Source organism: Nycticebus coucang, chromosome 17 (genome assembly GCF_027406575.1).
Source record: "Nycticebus coucang isolate mNycCou1 chromosome 17, mNycCou1.pri, whole genome shotgun sequence".
Classification (NCBI taxonomy): Eukaryota; Metazoa; Chordata; class Mammalia; order Primates; family Lorisidae; genus Nycticebus; species Nycticebus coucang.
Genome location: NC_069796.1, coordinates 49,067,371 through 49,088,922, shown reverse-complemented (window position 1 = coordinate 49,088,922; position 21,552 = coordinate 49,067,371). Strand labels below are relative to the sequence as shown.

Sequence of the window (21,552 nt, the reverse complement as noted above, 5' to 3'; positions counted from 1 at the left end):
GATAAGGCAAGAAAATAAAAGAGTTGATTTAAAAAATGCGAATTAAATAAATGTCCAGAGATTAAGGAGCTACATCAAAAATTGTGGTTGTTGTTCATCACTGATTGACATTTGGGAGCTCACATGATCTTATTTGATGTGTTAGTTCAGCTGATTATTCAGTCATCAAAACTTAGCAGTATGCTAGGTGGGGGAGAACAAGAAATGTGTCTCTGATTGTAGAGAGGCTTATTTTCACATGCATTTTGGTGGTGAGAAGACTGAGACTCTGAGAGATGAAGTGACCTACCTAAAGCTTAATCATAATAAAAAACTAGAAATGACCCTTGTCTGAGCACATTCAGACATTATGTGCATACTCATTGAGCACTTCATGGATTAGCTCCGTGGCTGCTCAGGGAGGTGAATAACTTCCCTGTGACCTTGGGAAAAGCCACCTTTCTTTTAGGAGGCCTGATCACCTCTAGTTTTTCCACCTTTAAGATTGGGGCAAAGCACCAAAAGGAAAGGAGAGCAAGCTGAGAAAAGGCACTCAAGGAAATACAGCTGCTTTCTGTACTCCCTTCCCATTTTAATTCACTGCCATCCCCCCCAACCCCTGCCAGTAGAATATAATAAGCCTCCCAGCAAATGGTGTGTACTGATGATTCTTAGCTGGACTACTGTTTCTTGTGCCTCTGTCCCCAGGCTGGGGCTGTTCCCTTAGCAAGGAGGATGAAGGTGGTGAGAACTGAGCTCCGGATTTTCAACAAGCTGACGGAGCTGCAGATCAGCCTTGAAGGCTATGAGAAGGCCTTGGAATTTGCCACCCTGGCTGCCAGGCTCAGCACAGTCACAGGTTGGTGGTCCTGTCTGTCATACACATTGAATGGGAGGGGCGACTAGACAAGAATTCGCAACAAAGCAATAGTGGCATGGGCCCTGGGGTCAGGCTGCACAGGTTTGAATCCCAGGTTTTGCTGTCAGGGAGACCTTAATTAAGCAATCTGCTTAACTTCTACAAGCTGCAAGTTTGTCATTGCCATCTCAGGAGTTGAGATGCAATTGCCATGAAGACCAATGATCATCTACCTAAAGGCCACAGCACAGTGCTAGGTACATAATAAGGCCTTTATGAGTGTTGCCAGCGCTACACTAATTGTTACTTTATATTTGATATAGTTCCCAGTGTAAGGTAAATGGCATTTTGTCCTATGCACAGGCAATGTCCCCATTAGAAAAAGTCCAGATTTTTAAATTGGTTGATTGTTAGTCAAAAGCTTATTTTTCCATGGAATAGAAATGTAAATAAAGGTCAGGTTCCCATTAACCTAACTCACTACATAGCTGAAATGCTTTGGATTTATAGCAAAAGCTAATGGGGAACAACATGTCATTAAAACAGAAAAAAGGCAGAATTTAAAAAAAATCCTCATCTTGAATGCTGTTGCTTGAGGAAAAGCAGGTTTGATTAGAGAAGCCTTGATTAGATGTAGGGGTTAATGGAGTCTTCTGTGATGACTCTAGAAGGGACTTCTGGGCATTTTCAAGGACATCCAATGTGGCTGGTACTGGACTTTATTGGGTTTAATTGCACTTGAGAGATCTTTCTTTTTCCTACCTTTTTCTTTAATGCAGAAAACTTCATCTGAGCAACTGTCTGCCAATCTCAGGAAAGGCCTTTGGGGCCCCAGGCAGCTCCTCTGAGCACTTTTTATCCCTCCCAGGACAGGAGCTTAAAGGAGGCTGTACATACCCTTTACACATGTACTTCCCAATGCCTGGATTTTTCCATATCAGAGAATTTTTCTCTCTTTTGAACTTTCTCTTTTAATCTCAGCTTTTGGCCCTTTGAAGTTTAAAAGCAATGATTTTAGATGGCCTCAAACAGCCACCTTGCAGATATTCCAAAGACAGGATTATAAACCTTTGCTTCTTGTCAAAGGTCACTCTGAATGAAAATGATTAGTTATTAAAACAACAAACCCATCGAAACCCAAAATAAGAAGTCACAGAGGCATTAGAGACCCACATTCTGAAGCCTGGCTTAAAAGTGAACAGGCTTCTGTAGCTTATCTGAGACTGAGAGTTGGTAAAGGGGTAGGAGTGACAGCTACGTGGTGGCAGCCCAAGAGAACTCTCTGAAGAGAGAGACTTTCAGGTGGGAAAGACATTTGTTACAGAGTAAGGAATTCTTACTACTCAATCAAGCTAGTCTTGTCACCATGTCCCATTACAGGAATTTATAAATAAGTCATTCCCAGAATCCAGTGTTAAAATGACATTTGTAATAAGGAGAAAATTTTCTTCAGGGAATCATCTCAGAAAACCCTGGCTCACACGTGTATTCTTCCCAGTCCTTCTCAGAAGAGCCCTGTGTTTTCTTTTGTAGCACTTATCACGGATGTAATTGTATATTTGTTTATGGGATTATTTAAGGAATGTCTGTGTCCTTCGAGGCAATAAGCTTCATGAAGGGAGGGACTCTCCTATTTTGTCCCTTATGGCCCAGGCCCAGTCACTGACAACTAGTAGACCTTCAGCAAGTTTTACGGAATGAATGAGTGAGTGGACTGTGCGAAGTGTTGGCCACAGCATTTCTCTCTCAGTCTTCCAATTCTAGGAGACCAAAAGCAGGAACTGGTGGCCTTTCACCGCCTGGCTACGGTGTATTACTCCCTACATATGTATGAGATGGCTGAGGACTGCTACCTGAAGACTCTGTCCCTCTGTCCCCCCTGGCTACAGAGTCCCAAGGAGGCCCTGTACTATGCCAAGGTGTATTATCGCCTGGGCCGACTCACATTCTATCAGCTGAAGGTAAGAGCCTCTCATGTTAACCTCCAGGGTTAAATGAGAGCTACTATGCAGCTATACTCTTTCTTTATCAAAAGATGGTGAGGAGGGCGGTGCCTGTGGCTCAAGGAGTCAGGCGCTGGCCCCATATACCAGAGGTGGCCCTGGCCAAAAACTATAAAAAAAAAAAAAAGATGGCGAGGAAGCTTTGGGGTGGAGTTGAGAGGACCAGAGGGTTGAGACTGGGAGTCTTGTTTCCACTCCCTATGGTGGGGAGTGGCTCCACAGGAGTCACACTCTCTTCCCACTTAGCCCCTCTGGGGACCTTAAAGATGCTCTTGTCCCTGCTTAGGAGACAGATCATAGCTTCTCTTTCTCTTTGTCCTGCTATAAATTCTGTGGCTGCTTTATAAGATGTTACAGGTGCATTGCCTAGGGCCTGTGAATCTTTTAAGACGTTATGAAAATATGTAAGACCCCAAGGCTAAAGAACTATAAGTCTCAAAATTTAAATCAAAATTAATACTTAATTGTATGTCCGTAAAATGTTACAGGTCAACTGCAACTCATTTCTTATAAAGGAATATAAAACTGTATTTTATGAGAAATGTGAATGTGTGTTAATGTTTGAGATAAGTCTGCCGTTAGATCCTACTTGCCCCGATGCTACTTGCTGGGCTGGAGTAGAATCCAGAAATTCTTATTTTTCTGGTCACTTCCAAAATTCTGTCTGTGGTCTGTAATTCTGTTATGACTTTATTCCTCAAACTGTGCACTCAGGTTTGGCTCCTTTTACCAGAATTCCCTGCCCTCTCCAGCACAATCTTTAATCTCTTAATATAGTGGCTTCTGAATCACTATGTGTTTTGCCCCCATGGTATATTCAGGGAAGCTCTGCTGACCTTTTCTTATTTGCCAGACTTGACTTCTGGCCGGGATTAATTATTGAGGGTTAATGGAAACCAGACTTTTGAGTCTCATCCAGCGAAACATCTACCCCTTATCTTTACCACGTGGGGAGGGACAGGGCAGTGAGGGACTCCCCTAGCCATCTTGTCTCTGGACCACTTCCTTGTTCCCAGGAAGTGGGAACAAGTGTGTTATCTTGGGCTTGCAAAGGGAAGAAGGCAACTCATACCACCTTAAATAAAAAAAAGGCAACTCATTAGCTCAAAGAACTGGAAAGCCAGGGTGTAGATTAATTGCAGGGCATTCTGGGTCCCAGTGCTCAAATGTCATCATGGATTTCCCAATCTCTGTGTTTCTACTTGGCTTTGTTTCATGGCCTTTTCCCCCTCCACACAGTGAAAAGTCTAGAGGAGTGACAAATAGGTCAGGTTTGGGTAATGCACACATCCCTAATGCCCTGTGCTCAGGGCAATGGGGTTTCAGTGTTGGCTGAACCTGCGTAAGGTGCCCTCTGTGCCCAGTGGGAGGGTGCTGTGATCAACAATGCCACGAGGAGTGGGAGAGGAGTACCCCTAAGGACCCAGAAGTGGGGATGGGATGTTGAGAAGAAAAAAAAGCTGGAGGTGCCAGCATGGCTTGAAGCCTGTCCCCAGGCATTTGTTAATGCTGTCTTTTCTTTGCCCCCATCCTGTGGGGTTAGGATGCCCATGATGCCACTGAGTACTTCCTGCTGGCCCTGGCAGCAGCAGTCCTGCTGGGTGACAAGGAGCTGCAGGCCACCATTAGGAGTAGGCTGGACAGCGTCTGCCAGAGCCCACTGTGGAGCAGCAGCACCTCCGGGTGCTCCTCAGAGAGGGCACGCTGGTTGAGCAGCGGGGGCCTGGCCCTTTGAGGAGGACTGTCCTGTCTCTGACCAGTACCATTGCCAGGTACTGCCTCCCTGCCTCAGGCTCCTGGGTACTAATAGGCAGGGTCTGGGTCACCACCTGGCCCGGCCCCGTCATGTTTCAAAGAGAAGAACCAAGACCACAGGGAGAAAGGGTCACTCCTGTCCACACAGAAGCCGATGATGGAGTGACGACCGGAAATCCTGGCTCTGGGCTGTGCATCTGGAGCCTCTTCCAGTTGACTGTGGCTCTCCTGCACAAACGGCCTCTCAGATGCATGTTCTGGACACATAGTTCTGGAGGCGATGAGAATCCTTGTCCCTGGGAACCTTCCTTCCCCCAGTGAATAGATCAGCCTGTGCACTGGGGAAAAGGCAAGCAGGTCAGAGTTCACGTCCTTCACCAATTTTCTCAGGGAAAGACCCCTTCCCTTGTCAGGGAAGGAATCCATAGTTTCTTTTTATTCTTTCTTCAGAGCCAAAGTAGGTGTCACTCTTCATGCTCACAAGAACTGGCAGGAGACAGTTCACCAAGCTCATAGCTCAAAAGGCACAGCCTCAGGACACCAGATGGAGCACACAGGGCATGGGGCCTGACATGGATCCCTGTCTTCTTCCTGTTGAGACGTTCCCCTTCACTTCCCAGAAACTCCAAGGAAGCTTTCCAAGGGCCAAGGTTTGGAAATGGAGCATTAAGAAAATTATGACATAAATTACATGTAAATAGCAAACACCATTAAATCTTGTCCATTTACATTTACACGTATGTCTTGCCTCCTGCATGATAGGCACAGATGAGATGGGAGACTTGAAGGATGGGTTAAGATACCAAGGGTCTCATTGATCTCTGGACAGCTCCTTCACAGAGGACATCTATTACCACTTACCACTGCATAACACACTGAGTGGTTTGAAACAATATTTATCTCACAATGTCTTTAGGGCAGGATCTAAGCATAACTTAGTTGGGTCCTCTGGTTCTGGGTGGCTCTCAAGGCCACAGTCGAGGTGTCAGCCAGGGCTGCAATCATCTTAAGCCCAATCATAAAGGATCCACTTTCAAGCCCACTCACACAGTTGTTGGCAGGAGTCGGCTCTGCACTGGCTGTTGGCCAGAGGCCGCCCACAGTTGCTTGCCATGTGGGCCTCTCCATGGGGCAGCTCACAACATGGCAGTGTGTTTCCTCAGGGTGAGGAAGTGAAATGAGCGAAGGAATTCATTGTTATTATAATCTAATCATAGACATGACATCCCCTTTGTTTTGCCTACTCTGTTCATATTAAGTGAGTTGGGCCCCCATAGAAGAGGGGAGGTTGCTGAGACCATAAAAACTAGAAAGAGGAGAATCACCGAGAATCATTGCAAAAGCTACTTACCATAGGATTGGAGTTCTTTGATGACAGAATCAAAAATCCTCTATGACAGTGCCCTTGGTATAGTCCATTGACCAGCAAAATCAGCATCAATCCTCTATGAGATTGTTTGAAATGAAAATGCCGGGGCTTTTGTGTCAGGCTCTCTGGAGACCAGAACCCTCACTCCACCAAGGCCTCCAGGTGGTTCTAAAGTATGGGAAACATGCTCTAGTCTAGGGCTTCCAGGTAGCATGCATAAGAATCACCCAGGGAGCTTGTTGAACATAAACCTTTTGGTTTTTATGCCTAATAATTCTGATTCAGTGGATCTGGGATATAATCCAGGAACATGCATTTCAGCAAGCAACTCAAGTCCTCCTGTTGCACACAAAGTGTGCAAACACACAATCCCTCCATCAGCTCAGATTGTACCATCAGACTGTCTGCTTCTAGCTTCCAGCTTCTTGGATTGACCAGGTGGTTGGTTGTGTGGCAAGGCAGGATTGGAGTGATGAGTTGAGTCACCATTACATCTTCTAGACACCAGGATTGTCTACACATCAGCATGTATTTTCTCTAAGGGATTTGGTTGGTTATGAAATGCTCACGACTCCAGAGGGTATTCTTGCCCAGGAAGGAAATGAAATGATCTAACCACTAACCGTGTAAATAGATGTGGTTTTGTTCTCACAGCAAGCCACAAAATCCCCAACTTGGAATGGATCTTGTGGTTGAGACTACCAGTCTAATCACCCATGCAGAGTCCTTTAACAGCATTTCCAGGAGACCACGCATTCCAGAACAGTCATACATCTTATATTCAAAGAAGACTCGTGCATAACCCTGGAACCTATGCCATGAGCCATCCCCTGTCTGGCTCAGGTTATACATTCTCTCCCTTTTTACACCTACAGATCATTCTCCTCTGGCCAAACTTGCTTCTCTGTTCCTCTGAAAGGGCAGTTCTCATTACTGCTCCTGGACTCTGATACTGGCTGGTGGGTGAGAAGTGTAGAGACATGTACTGTACTTAATATAACAATGTTGGACTCTGTCTTCTTACTGAGGTTTTTCTTCTTCCCAGCAGCCACATCTTACCTGGGCTCACATGGAGCTTAACAATCAAATGAAACCTCTGTGCCTTCTGACACAAATTGCTGTTTGCCTAGATCTTTCTCAATTGCTACAAATAGACATAGACATGCATGTACACATGTATTCATGTATACACATATGTGAAGGACATCACATCTGTCCATCCATTTTGCATTTCATTGGAAATTTTGGTTAACATTTTCTGATTCTTGCACTTGATCCTCCTGTAAATCTGGTAAATCTGCCTCTAACTAGGTCAGTTATAAAAACACTTAGCATGCTTCCAAATCTCTATTGTTAAGATTATGTTTTCTTTTCTTTTTTTCATGAAAAAAAAAGCTTTTATTTCTTGATGTTCTCCCGAATTGCCAACACTGTGTACAGGCTGTTCTCATGGCCTAAGAGGCAGTATCCTGTAGACACAATATTCCCTGCATGTCTGATTGACAAATTCATGCTCTTCTTTCTTTTTATTTTTCTGATTTTTTTTTTTTTAAATTGTTGGGGATTCCTTGAGGGTACAATCAGCCCGGTTACACTGATTGCATTTGTTAGGTAAAGTCACTCTTGCAATCATGTCTTGCCCCCAGAAGGTGTGGCATGCACCAAGGCCCCGCCCCCTGCCCTCCTTCCCTCTCTCTGCTTTTCCTCCCCCCCCCATGACCTTAATTATCATTAATTGTCCTCATATCAAAATTGAGTACATAGGATTCATGCTTCTCCATTCTTGTGATGCTTTACTAAGAATAATGTCTTTCACTTACATCCAGGTTAATATGAAGGATGTAAAGTCTCCATTTTTTTAATAGCTGAATAGTATTCCACGGTATACATATACCACAGCTTGTTAATCCATTCCCAGGTTGGTGGGCATTTAGGCTGTTTCCACATTTTGGCGATTGTAAATTGAGCTGCAGTGAACAGTCTAATACAAGTGTCCTTATGATAAAAGGATTTTTTTCCTTCTGGGTAGATGCCCAGTAATGGGATTGCAGGATCAAATGGGAGGTCTAGCTTGAGTGCTTTGAGGTTTCTCCATACTTCCTTCCAGAAAGGTTGTACTAGTTTGCAGTCCAACCAGCAGTGTAAAAGTGTTCCCTTCTCTCCACACCCACACCAGCATTTGCAGTTTTGAGATTTTGTGATGTGGGCCATTCTTGCTGGGGTTAGATGATATCTCAGGGTGGTTTTGATTTGCATTTCTCTAATAGATGGGGATGATGAACATTTTTTTTTTTTTGCAGTTTTTGTCCAGGGCTGGGTTTGAACACGCCACCTCTGGCATATGGAGCTGGTGCCCACAGGCACCGCCCGGGATGATGAACATTTTTTCATATGTTTGTTAGCCATTCATCTGTCTTCTTTAGAGAAGGTTCTATTCATGTCTCTTGTCCATTGATATATGGGATTGTTGGCTTTTTTCATGTGGATTAATTTGAGTTCTCTATAGATCCTAGTTATCAAGCTTTTGTCTGATTTGAAATATGCAAATATCCTTTCCCATTGTGTAGGTTGTCTATTTGCTTTGGTTGTTGTCTCCTTAGCTGTACAGAAGCTTTTCAGTTTAATGAAGTCCCATTTGTTTATTTTTGTTGTTGTTGCGATTGCCATGGCAGTCTTCTTCATGAAGTATTTCCCTAGGCCAATATCTTCCAGTGTTTTTCCTATGCTTTCTTTGAGGATTTTTATTGTTTCATGCCTTAAATTTAAGTCCTTTATGCATCTTGCATCAATTTTTGTGAGTGGGGAAAGGTGTGGGTCCAGTTTCAGTCTTTTGCATGTGGATATCCAGTTCTCCCAACATCATTTATTGAATAGGGAGTCTTTCCCCCAAGGTATGTTCCTGTTTGGTTTATTGAAGATTAGGTGGTTATAAGATGTTAGTTTCATGTCTTGGTTTTCTATTCTATTCCAATTGTCTATGTCTCTATTTTTGTGCCACTATAGCTTTGTAGTACAGCCTAAAATCTGATATGCTGATGCCACCAGGTTTATTTTTATTACTAAGAACTGCCTTAGCTATATGGGGTTTGTTCTGGTTCCATACAAAATGCAGAATCATTTTTTCCAAATCGTGAAAGTATGACGTTGGTATTTGAATAGGAATGGCATTGAATAGGTAGATTGCTTTGGGAAGTATAGACATTTTAACAATGTTGATTCTTCCCATCCATGAGCATGGTATGCTCTTCCATTTGTTAATATCCTCTGCTATTTCCTTTCTGAGGATTTCATAATTTTCTTTATAGAGGTCCTTCACTTCCTTCATTAGGTATATTCCTAGGTATTTCATTTTCTTTGAAACTATGGTGAAGGGAGTTGTGTCCTTAATTAGCTTCTCATGTTCACTGTTATTGGCATATACAAAGGCTACTGACTTGTGGACATTGATTTTATAACTTGAAACATTACGGTATTTTTTGATGACTTCTAGGAGTCTTGTGGATGAGTCTTTGGGGTTCTCTAAGTATAAGATCATGTTGTCAGCAAAGAGGGAGAGTCTGACCTCCTTTGCTCCCATTTGGATTCCCTTTATTTCCTTGTATTGGCTAGAACTTCCAGCACTATGTTGAATAGTAAAGGTGACAGAGGACAAACTTGTCTCGCTCCAGTTCTAAGAGGAAAATGGAGTTTTACTCCATTCAGTAAAATATTAGCTGTGGGTTTGTCATAGATAGCTTCAATCAGTTTTAGAAATGTGCCACTTATTCCTATACTCTTCAGTGTTCAAATTAGAAAAGAATGCTGGATTTTATCAAATGCTTTTTCTGCATCTATTGAGAGGATCATGTGATCTTTATTTTTGCCTCTTTTAATATGGTGGATAATGTTTATGGACTTGCGTATGTTAAACGAGCCTTGCATCCCTGGGATGAAATCTACTTGATCATGATGTATGACTTTTTTTTGATAATAAGCTATAATGTATTGGCTAAGATTTTGTTGAGAATTTTTGCATCTATATTCATGAGTGAGATTGGTCTGAAATTCTCCTTTTTGTTTGGGTCTTTTCTTGGTTTTGGTATCAGGGTGATGTTTGCTTCATAGAATGTGTTGGGGAAGATTCCTTCATCCTCAGTTTTTTGGAATAATTTCTGCAGTACGGGAATAAGCTCTTCTCTGAAGGTTTGATAGAATTCTGGAGTGAAGCCATCTGGACTAGGGCATTTTTTGGTTGGAAGCTTTTTTATTGTTTCTTTAATCTCAGTGCTTGAAATTGGTCTGTTCAGGACCTCTGTTTCTTCCTGGCTAAGTCTAGGGAGAGGGTGTGATTCCAAATATTGATCCATTTCCTTCACATTGTCAAATTTCTGGGCATAGAGTTTCTGGTAGTATTCAGAGATGATCTCTTGTATCTCTGTGGGATCAGTTGTTATTTCCCCTTTATCATTTCTGATTGAGTTTACTAGAGATTTTACTTTTCTATTGCTTGTTAGTCTGGTCAATGGTTTATCTATTTTATTTATTTTTTTTTAAAAACCAACTCCTTGTTTCATTAACTTTCTGAATGATTCTTTTGTTTTCAATTTCATTGGTCTCTGATTTGATTTTGGATATTTCTTTTCTTCTACTGAGTTTAGGCCTAGATTGTTCTTCTTTTTCCAATTCCACAAGATGGCTTGTGAGTTTGTTGATGTACTCTCTTTCTGTTTTCGAATGTAGGCATCTAAAGTGATAAATTTTCCTGTCAGAACTGCTTTTGCAGTATCCCACAGGTTTTGGTAATTTGTTTCTTCATTGTTGTTATGCTCAAGGAAGTTAATGATTTCCTGTTTTATTTCTTCCTGCACCCATTTGTTATTCAACAGAAGTTGTTTAATTTCCATGCCTTTGTGTGGGGTTGAACGTTTTTGTTAGAGTTGAGTTCCACCCTTAGTGCCTTATGGTCTGAGAAGATACAAGGTAAAATTTCAATTCTTTTGATTCTGTTGATATTTGTTTTGTGTCCCAGGATATGATTAATTTTGGAGAATGTTCCATGGGGTGATGAGAAGAATGTATATTCTTTATCTTTGGGATGGACTGTTCTATTTGCGTCTATCAAGCACAGTTGTTCTAGGGTCTCATTTAAATCTCTTATACCTTTGTTTAATTTCTGTTTAGAGGATCTGTCCAGCTCTGTAAGAGGAGAGTTAAAGTCCCTGTTATTATGGTATTATCGCATATCATATTGCTCAGACTGAATAATGTCTGTTTTAAGAATCTGGGAACATTTAAATTGGGTGCATAAATATTTAGAATCGAAACATCTTCTTGTTGTATTTTTCCCTTGACCAATATAAAGTGAACATCTTTGTCTTTTTTTGACTTTAGTTGCTTTAAATCCACATGTATCTGAAAATAAGATTGCAACTCCTCTTTTCTTCTGAATTCCATTTGCCTGAAAAATAGTCTTCCAACCCTTGACTCGGAGTTTTAATTTGTCTTTCGAAGCCAGGTGTGTTTGTTGTAGACAGCAAATGGATGGCTTGTGTTTTTTAATCCAGTCAGCCAAGCTATGTCTCTTCAATGGCCATTAACATTTATTGATATAATTGATAAGTGTGGCAGTATTCTATTCATCTTATTTTGTGAGAGTCCATTGCTTAGTTTTATCTTTTGCATCAGTGTGGAAGTTAGGTTCTGTCCTTTAATTTCTGAGTTCTTACTTTGCTGCTGATCCATTTGATGGTTGAAGGTTGAAGTATTTCCTGTAGAGCTGGTCTTGTTGTGGCGAATTTCCTCAATGTTTGTATATCTGTAAATGATTTGATTTCTCCATCAATTTTAAAGCTTAGCTTAGAAGGGTACAGAATTCTGGGCTGGAAATTGGTCTGTTTAAGTAGATTAAAGGTAGATGACCATTGTCTTCTTGCTTGGAAAGTTTCATTAGAGAAGTTTGCAGTCACTCTGATGGATTTGCCCCTGTAGGTCAACTGGTGCTTACTCCTGGCAGCTTGCAGAATCTTTTCTTTTGTCTTGACTTTGGACAGATTCATGACAATGTGTTTTGGAGAAGCTCGGTTAGAATTGAGGCAACCTGGGGTCTGATATCCCTCTGAAAGCAGTGTGTCAGAATTTTTTAGGATATTTGGGAAATTTTCATTTATAATATTCTCTAGTATGGCTTCCATTCCTCTGGGGCATTCTTCTTCCTCTTCTGGGATTCCTATAACTCGTATGTTGGAACGCTTCATAAAGTCCCATAATTCTGACAGGGAACGTTCTGCTTTCTCTCTCTTCTTTTCTGCCTCTTTTACTATCTGAGTTATTTCAAGAACTTTGTCCTCTACCTCTGAAATTCTTTTTTTTTTTTTTTATTGTTGGGGATTCATTGAGGGTACAATAAGCCAGTTACACTGATTGCAATTGTTAGGTAAAGTCCCTCTTGCAATCATGTCTTGCCCCCATAAAGTGTGACACACACTAAGGCCCCACCCTCCTCCCTCCATCCCTCTTTCTGCTTCCCCCCCCATAAACTTAATTGTCATTAATTGTCCTCATATCAAGATTGAGTACATAGGATTCATGCTTCTCCATTTTTGTGATGCTTTACTAAGAATAATGTCTTCCACTTCCATCCAGGTTAATACGAAGGATGTAAAGTCTCCATTTTTTTTAATGGCTGAATAGTATTCCATGGTATACATATACCACAGCTTGTTAATCCATTCCTGGGTTGGTGGGCATTTAGGCTGTTTCCACATTTTGGCAATGGTAAATTGAGCTGCCATAAACAGTCTAGTACAAGTGTCCTTATGATAAAAGGATTTTTTTCCTTCTGGGTAGATGCTCAGTAATGGGATTGCAGGATCGAATGGGAGGTCTAGGTTGAGTGCTTTGAGGTTTCTCCATACTTCCTTCCAGAAAGGTTGTACTAGTTTGCAGTCCCACCAGCAGTGTAAAAGTGTTCCCTTCTCTCCACATCCACGCCAGCATCTGCAGTTTTGAGATTTTGTGATGTGGGCCATTCTCACTGGGGTTAGATGATATCTCAGGGTTGTTTTGATTTGCATTTCTCTAATATATAGAGATGATGAACATTTTTTCATATGTTTGTTAGCCATTCGTCTGTCATCTTTAGAGAAAGTTCTATTCATGTCTCTTGCCCATTGATATAAGGGATTGTTGGCTTTTTTCATGTGGATTAATTTGAGTTCTCTATAGATCCTGGTTATCAAGCTTTTGTCTGATTGAAAATATGCAAATATCCTTTCCCATTGTGTAGGTTGTCTCTTTGCTTTGGTTATTGTGTCCTTAGCTGTACAGAAGCTTTTCAGTTTAATGAAGTCCCATTTGTTTATTTTTGATGTTGTTGCAATTGCCATGGCAGTCTTCTTCATGAAGTCTTCCCCCAGGCCATATCTTCCAGTGTTTTTCCTATGCTTTCTTTGAGGATTTTTATTGTTTCATGCCTTAAATTTAAGTCCTTTACCATCTTGCATCAATTTTTGTGAGGGGGGAAAGGTGTGGGTCCAGTTTCAGTCTTTTACATGTAGACATCCAGTTCTCCCAACACCATTTATTGAATAGGGAGTCTTTCCCCCAAGGTAAGTTCTTGTTTGAATTATCAAAGATTAGGTGGTTGTAAGATGTTAGTTTCATTTCTTGGTGTTCAATTCTATTCCAAGTGTCTATGTCTCTGTTTTTGTGCCAGTACCATGCTGTCTTGACCACTATGGCTTTGTAGTACAGACTAAAATCTGGTATGCTGACACCCCCAGCTTTATTTTTGTTACTAAGAACTGCCTTAGCTATACGGGGTTTTTTCCGGTTCCATACAAAACGCAGAATCATTTTTTCCAAATCTTGAAAGTACGATGTAGGTACTTTGATAGGAATGGCATTGAATAGGTAGATAGCTTTGGGAAGTATAGACATTTTAACAATGTTGATTCTTCCCATCCATGAGCATGGTATGTTCTTCCATTTGTTAATATCCTCTGCTATTTCCTTTCTGAGGATTTCATAGTTTTCTTTATAGAGGTCCTTCACCTCCTTCGTTAGGTATATTCCTAAGTATTTCATTTTCTTTGAAACTATGGTGAAGGGAGTTGTGTCCTTAATTAGCTTCTCATCTTGACTGTTATTGGTGTATACAAAGGCTACTGACTTGTGGACATTGATTTTATATCCTGAAACTTTACTGTATTTTTTGATGACTTCTAGGAGTCTTGTGGTTGAGTCTTTGGGGTTCTCTAAGTATAAGATCATGTCGTCAGCAAAGAGGGAGAGTTTGACCTCCTCTGCTCCCATTTGGATTCCCTTTATTTCCTTGTCTTGCCTAATTATATTGGCTAGAACTTCCAGCACTATGTTGAATAGTAAAGGTGACAGAGGACAACCTTGTCTGGTTCCAGTTCTAAGAGGAAAAGCTTTCAGTTTTACTCCATTCAGTAAAATATTGGCTGTGGGTTTGTCATAGATAGCTTCAATCAGTTTTAGAAATGTGCCACTTATGCCTATACTCTTCAGAGTTCTAATTAGAAAAGGATGCTGGATTTTATCAAATGCTTTTTCTGCATCTATTGAGAGGATCATGTGATCTTTATTTTTGCCTCTGTTAATATGGTGGATAACGTTTATAGACTTGCGTATGTTAAACCAGCCTTGCATCCCTGGGATGAAGCCTACTTGATCATGATGAATGACTTTTTTGATGATAAGCTGTAATCTATTGGCCAGGATTTTGTTGAGAATTTTTGCGTCTATGTTCATGAGTGAGATTGGTCTGAAATTCTCCTTTTTGTTTGGGTCTTTTCCTGGTTTTGGTATCAGAGTGATGTTTGCTTCATAGAATGTGTTGGGGAAGATTCCTTCTTCCTCAGTTTTTTGGAATAATTTCTGCAGTACAGGAATAAGCTCTTCCTTGAAGGTTTGAGAGAATTCTGGAGTGAAGCCATCTGGACCAGGGCATTTTTTAGTTGGAAGCTTTTTTATTGTTTCTTTGATCTCAGTGCTTGAAATTGGTCTGTTCAGGAGGTCTATTTCTTCCTGGCTAAGTCTAGGGAGAGGGCGTGATTCCAAATATTGATCCATTTCCTTCACATTGTCAAATTTCTGGGCATAGAGTTTCTGGTAGTATTCAGAGATGATCTCTTGTATCTCTGTGGGATCAGTTGTTATTTCCCCTTTATCGTTTCTGATTGAGGTTATTAGAGATTTTACTTTTCTATTTCTAGTTAGTCTGGCTAATGGTTTATCTATTTTATTTATTTTTTCAAAAAACCAACTCCTTGTTTCATTAATTTTCTGAATGATTCTTTTGTTTTCAATTTCATTGATCTCTGATTTGATTTTGGATATTTCTTTTCTTCTACTGAGTTTAGGCTTAGATTGTTCTTCTTTTTCCAATTCCATAAGATCTCTTGTGAGATTGTTGATGTGCTCTCTTTCTGTTTTTCGAATGTAGGCATCTAAAGCGATGAATTTTCCTCTCAAAACTGCTTTTGCAGTATCCCACAGGTTTTGGTAGCTTGTGTCTTCATTGTTGTTATGCTCAAGGAAGTTAATGATTTCCTGTTTTATTTCTTCCTTCACCCATCTGTTATTCAACAGAAGATTGTTTAATTTCCATGCCTTTGGGTGGGCTTGAGCATTTTTGTTAGAGTTGAGTTCCACCTTTAGTGCCTTATGGTCTGAAAAGATACAAGGTAAAATTTCAATTCTTTTGATTCTGTTGATATTTGTTTTGTGTCCCAGGATATGATCAATTTTGGAGAATGTTCCATGGGGTGATGAGAAGAATGTATATTCTTTATCTTTGGGGTGGAGTGTTCTATATGCATCTATCAAGCATAGTTGTTCTATGGTCTCATTTAAATCTCTTACATCTTTGTTTAATTTCTGTTTAGAGGATCTGTCCAGCTCTGTAAGAGGTGTGTTAAAGTCCCCTGTTATGATGGTATTATCAGATATCATATTGCTCAGACTGAGTAAAGTCTGCTTCAAGAATCTGGGAGCATTTAAATTGGGTGCATAAATATTTAGAATGGAAATGTCTTCTTGTTGTAGTTTTCCCTTGACCAATATAAAGTGACCATCTTTGTCTTTTTTGACTTTAGTTGCTTTAAATCCACATGTATCTGTAAATAAGATTGCAACTCCTCTTTTCTTCTGAATTCCGTTTGCCTGAAAAATTGTCTTCCAACCCTTGACTCGGAGCTTTAATTTGTCTTTTGAGGCCAAGTGTGTTTCTTGCAGACAGCAAATGAATGGCTTGTGTTTTTTAATCCAGTCAGCCAATCTATGTCTCTTCAGTGGGGAATTCAAGCCATTAACATTTATTGAGATAATTGATAAGTGTGGTAGTATTCTATTCGTCTTATTTGGTGAGAGTCCATTGCTTAGTTTTATCTTTTGCATCAGTGTGGAGGTTAGGTTTTGTCCTTTGATTTCTGAGTTCTTACTTTGCTGCTGATCCATTGTGGTGGTCAGTGTGCAGAACAGGTTGAAGTATTTCCTGTAGAGCTGGTCTTGTTGTGGCGAATTTCCTCAATGTTTGTATATCCGTAAATGATTTGATTTCTCCGTCAATTTTGAAGCTTAGCTTAGCAGGGTACAGAATTCTGGGCTGAAAATTGTTCTGTTTAAGTAGGTTAAAGGTAGATGACCATTGTCTTCTTGCTTGGAAAGTTTCATTATAGAAGTCTGTGGTTACTCTGATGGATTTGCCCCTGTAGGTCAACTGGTGCTTACTCCTGGCAGCTTGCAGAATCTTTTCTTTTGTCTTGACTTTGGACAGGTTCATGACAATGTGTCTTGGAGAAGCTCGGTTAGAATTGAGGCAATCTGGGGTCTGATATCCCTCTGAAAGCAGTGTGTCAGAATTTTTTAGGATATTTGGGAAATTTTCATTTATAATATTCTCTAGTATGGCTTCCATTCCTCTGGGGCATTCTTCTTCCTCTTCTTGAATTCCTATAACTCGTATGTTGGAACGCTTCATAAAGTCCCATAATTCTGACAGTGAACGTTCTGCTTTCTCTCTCTTCTTTTCTGCCTCTTTTACTATCTGAGTTATTTCAAGAACTTTGTCCTCTACCTCTGAAATGCTTTCTTTTCCATGGTCTAACCTCTTGCTGATACTTTCTATTGCATCTTTAAGTTCCCTAATTGACTGCTTCATTTCCTTCAGCTCTGCTATATCCTTTGTATATTTTTCATATTGTTTATCTCTTATTTGATTCTGTTTTTGGATTTCCTTTTGGTTATTTTCCACTTTATTAGCAGTTTCCTTCATTGTTTTCATCATTTCCTTCATTGTTTTCATCATGTGTATTCTAAATTCCCTTTCTGTCATTCCTAACATTTCTTTACAGCTGGAATCCTCTACCTCATGGTCCCTTGGAGGGGTTGCTCTGGACTCGTTCTTCATGTTGCCTGGAGTATTCTGCTGATTATTCCTCATTAGTGATTTCTTTTATCTGTTTCCTAGCCCTAATTTTCCTTTCACTTCCTCTTGCTATTTAAGTTCCCATGCCTGTGCACTAAGATTTTGATGAGTCCTTTTGGTACAAGACCAGAAGGATGAGAATGTTGAAAAGTAAGAAGAGATAAAAGAAAGAAAGAAAGAATGAAAAAAAAAATAGGGAAAGGAGAGGGCGTGGGTAAAAGGGAATAGTGACAAAAAGACGAGAGGCATAGAAAGAGAGAGACAGAGCAATATAGTGTATAGTAGGGTACTTTGACACAACCTTAAAAAAACCCCAACCTCTGGGGGTGCCTGGTTGGGTGGTTTCCTTGAGGTCAGCAGCTCTTTGCTAACCTGATCAGACACAGTACCCCATCTCCACCAAGTAGAGAGGAAAGACAAAAATGCTATAAATCAAACCAAAATAAGCAAACAGAAAACTTTATGGGATAAAATTGGGTGAAAAACCAAATAATAGGGGTACAGACACTAGCAAAAATGAAGTTCTAGTTATTGAAAAAGGCAGCAATGGGAAATTGTATTTAAACTAGGAAAATGGAGAAAGAAAAGAAAGAAAAAAAGGAAAAGAAAAAATCTCTATGGAAAAGGTTGAAATCAAAAAACAAAACAACAACATCCAAATAAACCAAAAACAAACAAACAAAAAAACAACCAAAAACAAAGCAGTATACATATCTTGTTGAATATTGTCTGGGCAATAGGTGGTCTTCTGGGGTATGAGATGTTAATCACAACGCTGATATGACTGGAGGCCTCCACTGATTTCTCAAACCCCACAGGGTAGACACCCTAAATCTCTCTTCAGCCCTCTTAAAAGGCACTTTAAACTTCTAAACTTGGCTAAACAGAAGCTTTCCCAGGAAAGTGCTTTTTGTTGGTATCACTGCTGAAGTGGCTATCCACTTACCCAAAACTGGTCTCACTCTGCCCCTGAGGGTTAAGGCTGTAAGGTGGCTCAGTCCCTGCCTTTAGGCTGCTCAGTCACTAGGTTACTATCTCCCACCCAATCCTTGCTCTGTGACCCTGAGGGTGGAGCTTGCTGGAGCAGTTCTCTCACAATGGCTCCCTAATGGCCCACAGCCAAACACTATTAGCTCTGTCTGGCTCAGCTGCTCTGTCTGGGGCCCTAGACAACGCCCAAAATTCTCTGCACTCCTGCTCAAGCTCTCCCCAAGGCAGTTCAACTGAGTGCCAAATCCAAAAACACCAAAACAATTCACAGGTAAGGCCAGTTTGCAGTCTCGCTGCTACTGTACTTACAGCTGCTGGCGGGATTGGACCAATTGAACACATGCGACCACTTGCCAGTTTTCCACTGTTTTTGTCCTCCTCTTGGGGTCCAGAAGTCTCTCACTGACACCCTGTATCCTCGAAGGGATGATTATAGGCAGATCCCACCAGCCAGAGATGCCTGAAGTCTTATTTCCCCAGACTCACGGTGCCCAGATGCAGGGAAGCTGTTACTCGGCCACCATCTTGCTCTCTATCCAAGATTATGTTTTCTTATTTATTTATTTATTTAGTTTTTTGCAGTTAAGCTGGGGCTGGGTTTGAACCCACCACCCTTGGTATATGGGGCCGGCGCCCTCCCGACTGAGCCACAGGTACTGCCTGATTATGTTTTCTTAAATGAGAAAAACATTGCACTATATAATTGCAACCACTACATTCTATATGTGAATTGCTTGCTAAAATAGTCTTTAAGAAGTGTTTGAAAATTTCATTTAAAAAATATGAGCTAACTATTCCTCTTGGAAACCTTTGATGCTACCTTTTTCATGACCCACAGAGAGTACTGATTGGATGTCTCTATTTAAGCAGGTTTTACTCTGCATATGTCATAGCTACAGATGAATTGGTTGCTCTCTCTATGCTAATCCTCCCCTCAACACTTGCTTGGGTTGTGTGGCTCCTAGCTCCATGCATCTAATCCAAATAAAGAAGAAGGAAGGAGGGCGGCGCCTGTGGCTCAGTGAGCAGGGCGCTGTCCTCATATACTGAGGGTGTTGGGTTCAAGCCCGGCCCCGGCCAAACTGCAACAAAAAAATAGCTGGGCGTTGTGGCGGGCGCCTGTAGTCCCAGCTACTCGGGAGGCTGAGGCAGGAGAATCGCCTAGGCCCAGGAGTTGGAGGTTGTTGTGAGCTGTGTGACGCCATGGCACTCTACCAAGGGCGATAAACTGAAACTCTGTCTCTACAAAAAAAAAAAAAAAGAAGGAAGGAATTGCAACATTGTGGAAAACCCTGTGACATGTTTTCTCAGCTTTCAGGTACACCACTTCCCTCTTCACAGTATTAACACTGAAATTGAATATAGCTTTTATCCTTTTCCTATTTGCTTTTCCATTATTTTAAGAAGCCTTTATATTGTATGTGTGTATGTACATTTGCTGTGCTCTGTAAATACAATGAAACTCATTTGACCAAAGTTTACTTGGGGAAGGGAATATTCAGGGGTGGAGGGTATCGGGATTGGGAGGTAGATAATTAGAGGGATTTTGGTCTTGATTTTGACATTGAATTGCAATGTGAACTTGGGCAAGTCACTTAACCTCCACACACCTTGGCTCTTTAATTTCTAAAGAAATAAGTTCACCTCTGGTTTCCTTTTCAGCAATGTTATTGCCCCACTGTAGGAGTGGAAAATGTTACTTGAAAGATGAAATCCCCTATTTTTATAGCCCAATTTTCTTTTCTTTTCTTTTTTTACAGGTAAGTAAACTGAGAAGCAGAAAAGTAATATTTTCCCAGATGCGTAGGTAGTGGCCAAGACAGCAAGCAGTACTAGGGGTCTCCTGACCCAAAGATTTGCTTGCACAAATGACAGGATTTCATTGAAGTCTCCCTTCAGATGTATGCAGATACATGTACATATATGTCTACATATGTGTGTATGCATACATTTATGATCATATGTACCACTTGAAGAACCATTTAACAGACTAAATTGATTTACTTCTTTTATTCATATAAATTTATAAAGGATGACTAATCTGTATAGAAGCAAAACTTGTATTGCTTTCAGTAAATGCAAGTTCATAAATAATAGTAATGACAACAAAACTACAGTAAATGTGGGCTAGATCCTGTTGCTTAGTGTAAGCACCTAGCCTAGAATTGATCTGGTATTGTTTGAAAAAAGAGAGATTAGCAAGTGGCAATCTCTTGGAGATAGACCAGCACCAAACACTTTCCCCCTAAGTGCTCAGAGAGACAGAGGAAGCAGCAAAGGGAACTGAGATCCTCACAAGGAGAGTCAATGACCTCAATGCCACGTCTGAGCTCATGCTTCCCTTTCTTTTTAGGGACACTGGGACCCAGCGGGGTGAGAGGAGAGGGGCGAGTGATATGCTAGGCTATGATTCAGAATCAAAATATTGTGATGAGCATTGATTGCAGGGTGCTTACGGGCACCCTGGGAGGGGACTTTCCCTAGGTGTGGGATGAGGGCCTCAGGGGGATTTCCTGGAGGGTTTCCTTACCATCTAAGCTGAGTCCTGAAAGAGAAATCTACTTAATTTCTAACCACAGGCCAGCCAGCCGTTGGTGTTGACAGGGCATGTGTCAAGCTAAAGTCCAAAGGGTGGGGAGGGCATGACCTATTGTGAGAGCAGCAGCAAGTTCAGCAGGGCTGGAACAGAGTCAGAGAAGTGGAGTTTGGACTTTACCCTGAAGTGGGGGGAGCTACCGAAGGGTTATAAGCAGGAGAGAGAAATACGGTCAAATTTGGGCTTTGGAAAGATAATTCTGGAAGTATGAAACTTCCAGAATGACAGGGCAGCAGGTGGGAAGGGAGGAGACCCATTAGGACCTGGCTATTGCAACAGTACACTCCAGACTATTTGAACGTCACCAGTTTCCCCACTAATGTTCATTTTCTGATCCCAGAGTGCCACATTGCATGTAGATGTCATGTTTTCCCAGCCATCTCTGGTCTGTGGTTTCTCAGTCTTTACTTATTTTTTTGTGACCTTGACGGTTTTGGCTTCCTTTCCTTTTGATAGTTGCTCCCATTGAGGTGTGTAAACAAGCAGCAAAGGAGAAAGAAGTTCAAGAGAATGGGCTCAGCATTCACCCAGGTGGCAGGTCAAATGGGGTCGAAACAATGGGTTTGAGCA

General features: G+C 41.1%; 1 protein-coding gene across 6 annotated transcripts in view; it reads left to right on the top strand.

Annotated features, from left to right (window-relative positions):
- The window catches only part of SH3TC2 (SH3 domain and tetratricopeptide repeats 2), a 151,179-nt gene that overhangs the window by 62,850 nt on the left and 66,777 nt on the right, over positions 1-21,552 (top strand). For 2 of the 6 annotated variants that reach the window (XM_053567042.1, XM_053567040.1), the window contains exons 15-17: positions 688-838; positions 2,603-2,799; positions 4,385-5,330. In XM_053567042.1, the coding sequence (XP_053423017.1) occupies positions 688-838; positions 2,603-2,799; positions 4,385-4,576 (540 nt within the window). In that variant the 3' untranslated portion in view covers positions 4,577-5,330. Of the gene's footprint in view, positions 1-687; positions 839-2,588; positions 2,800-4,384; positions 5,331-21,552 lie in introns of those variants that run through there. The other 4 variants (XM_053567039.1, XM_053567041.1, XR_008375261.1 and 1 more) reach the window with 3 other exon arrangements.